This window comes from Apium graveolens, chromosome 5 (genome assembly GCF_009905375.1).
Source record: "Apium graveolens cultivar Ventura chromosome 5, ASM990537v1, whole genome shotgun sequence".
Taxonomy (NCBI): Eukaryota; Viridiplantae; Streptophyta; class Magnoliopsida; order Apiales; family Apiaceae; genus Apium; species Apium graveolens.
Window position 1 is genome coordinate 84,397,951 of NC_133651.1, and position 2,283 is coordinate 84,400,233.

The 2,283-nt window shown below is 34.4% G+C and overlaps 1 protein-coding gene across 1 annotated transcript; it reads right to left on the bottom strand.

Annotated features, from left to right (window-relative positions):
• Positions 1–372: 372 nt before the first annotated feature.
• Positions 373–1,759, bottom strand: LOC141660233 (uncharacterized). Its single transcript, XM_074467200.1, has 4 exons — positions 1,445–1,759; positions 1,284–1,369; positions 649–882; positions 373–538 (listed from the first exon to the last, which is right to left on the bottom strand). The coding sequence occupies exons 1-4, from the start codon at positions 1,757–1,759 to the stop codon at positions 373–375; spliced, it is 801 nt and encodes a 266-aa protein (XP_074323301.1).
• Positions 1,760–2,283: the final 524 nt, after the last annotated feature.

Here is a 2,283-nt window from a genome sequence, read left to right on the forward strand (position 1 = left end):
TACAGCATCTTTGGACTTGCTCCTGTTGGAACTAGCATTTTCCCATGCCTCCCTTCTTCTGAGTTTTTTAGGCCTGCCTCTTAATTTCTTTGGCATGTCAGGTGGTAGCATAGGAGCCTTATCTGTTACTTCCCAGAAATCTTCTCCTCTAAGAGCAGCCAAAGGAAAACTGTAGGCCTTAATATACATCTCCTTTGAGTAGTATTGTGACACATAAGATGTTGGTTGATGTCTCCTATCATGTATAGCAGCCACAGCATGTGGGCATGGTATTCCTGTCAACTCCCATGCCCTGCAGTCATATGTTTTCTCTTCTAAATTCACAGTGACTGATCGTGTACCTTGCCTAACCATGTATTTTGTGTCTCCATCCTAAGTTGCTTGCCATTTTCTAGATGCATTAATAGCTGCATCAAGCTTATGCTTTATCCTGGGGCATATGGGAAGATCCCTGTAAGCCATTGAATCCCTATTAATCCTTATTCTCCTCATGATTTTGAAGTGTATTTCTTGTATTATATTCAAGAGTGGCATGTACCTACACAACAACACATCAAACTCAATTAAATGTTGAATGCATTCTTACAACAACACATCAAACTCAATTAAATGTTGAATAAACAATTGAATATGTTGCAAGTATATTACCTTTCATTAATTATCCAGTTATTGAAACACTCAGACATGTTGTTCTCGACATTATCTACAAATGAATGTATGTCGAAAAATGCCTTAGACCAACTCTTTGGTTCCAACCTGCTCAACTCATCATAAGCATTTTTTGAAACTCTCTGTAAAAGCTTCATTGCCTTATGATACAGAGTTGGATAAGTGGCACAAGCAGCAGTCCAGAAGCAATGCTTTACAGTGACTTGAGGAAACCTGGATATAAATGCAAAAACATAAATGTAAAAATAAAAATGCAAAATATAAATGCAAAATATAAATGTAAACAAAAAAAATGCAAAATATAAATGCAAAAACATAAATGTAAAAATAAAAATGCAAAATATAAATGCAAAAATATAAATGCAAAAACATAAATGTAAAAATATAAATGCAAAATAAAAATACAAAATATAAATGTAAACAAAAAAATGTAAAATATAAATGCAAAAACATAAATGTAAAAATATAAATGCAAAATATAAATGCAAAAATATAAATGCAAAAACATAAATGTAAAAATATAAATGCAAAATAAAAATGCAAAATATAAATATAAACAAAATAATGCAAAATATAAATGCAAAAATATAAATGCAAAAACACAGTTTTTTTACCTCTTCTTGAAATTGTTATACAAATGCCTTGTGCACAACCTGTGCTTAGCCCTTGACAATAACTCTTTCATAGCAGCTACCAAACCCTAAAAATAATCAAATAAACATGCTTTAACAGCTGTCAATGTAATGATAATGTAAGTACTAGGGAAGATTGTTACCTTCTGTTGATCACTGAAGAATGTGAAGGCATGACCATTCCCTAATGATAGATCATCTTTTAAGAGCTGAAGGAACCATCTCCAGCTGTCTGTGCTCTCAGTCTCCACCACAGCAATTGCAACTGGATACATGTTGTTGTTAGCATCCCTACCAACAGCACTGAGTAGCTGACCACCACACACATTTTTTAGAAAACATCCATCTATACCCAGTATTGGTCTGCATCCTAACTTCCAACCTTGTTTCAAAGCTTCATAGCAAATGTATATCCTCTTAAATGTGTTCACACTGTCATCTGTCACCATGTTAGTCATTATCTTACATGTGTTCTTTGGGTTATTTTTTATCAACTCAAAACCAAAATCCCAAACCCTTGAGTAGTGACCCTTCATACTTTCTAAAACTCCAGCAAGAGCAGCCCGTCTTACCCTAGAACACTTGATTCTAGGTACATCAATTTCCAACTCTTACCTAATGGTTTCTTGCATCTCCTTCACCTTCCACTGTGGGTTTTTTCTAATTTTTCACCATACATCTCTGTTAACTATTTCACAGATACAAGCCTATTGTGGTATGGTTTGGTGCATAGATGATCAAGCTGACATGTTTTAATTTGGACAACTTCACCCCCTTCCAATCTATTGCACCATAAATAAAATGTGCACCCATTTTCACATCCAACCTGTGCTCTTTTAGCATCATTTGTGATGAAATGCAAGGCTCTCCTCTCAGATATTCCATAATCTCTAACAACTTTTCTGAACTCAGCCATGGAGGAAAATTTAAGCCCAACTTCAAACTTAAACCTACCCAACTTTTCAAGATTATAAACTGCTAG

Bases quoted from the DNA above. Each gene is read 5' to 3' on its own strand.
- LOC141660233 (XM_074467200.1), bottom strand. From the start codon at position 1,759: ATGACTAACATGGTGACAGATGACAGTGTGAACACATTTAAGAGGATA. The intron at 1,370-1,444 runs GTAACAATCTTC...GATTATTTTTAG, and splicing joins TCTTCAGTGATCAACAGAAG to GGTTTGGTAGCTGCTATGAA. The intron at 539-648 runs GTAATATACTTG...GTTGTTGTGTAG, and splicing joins AACTGGATAATTAATGAAAG to GTACATGCCACTCTTGAATA.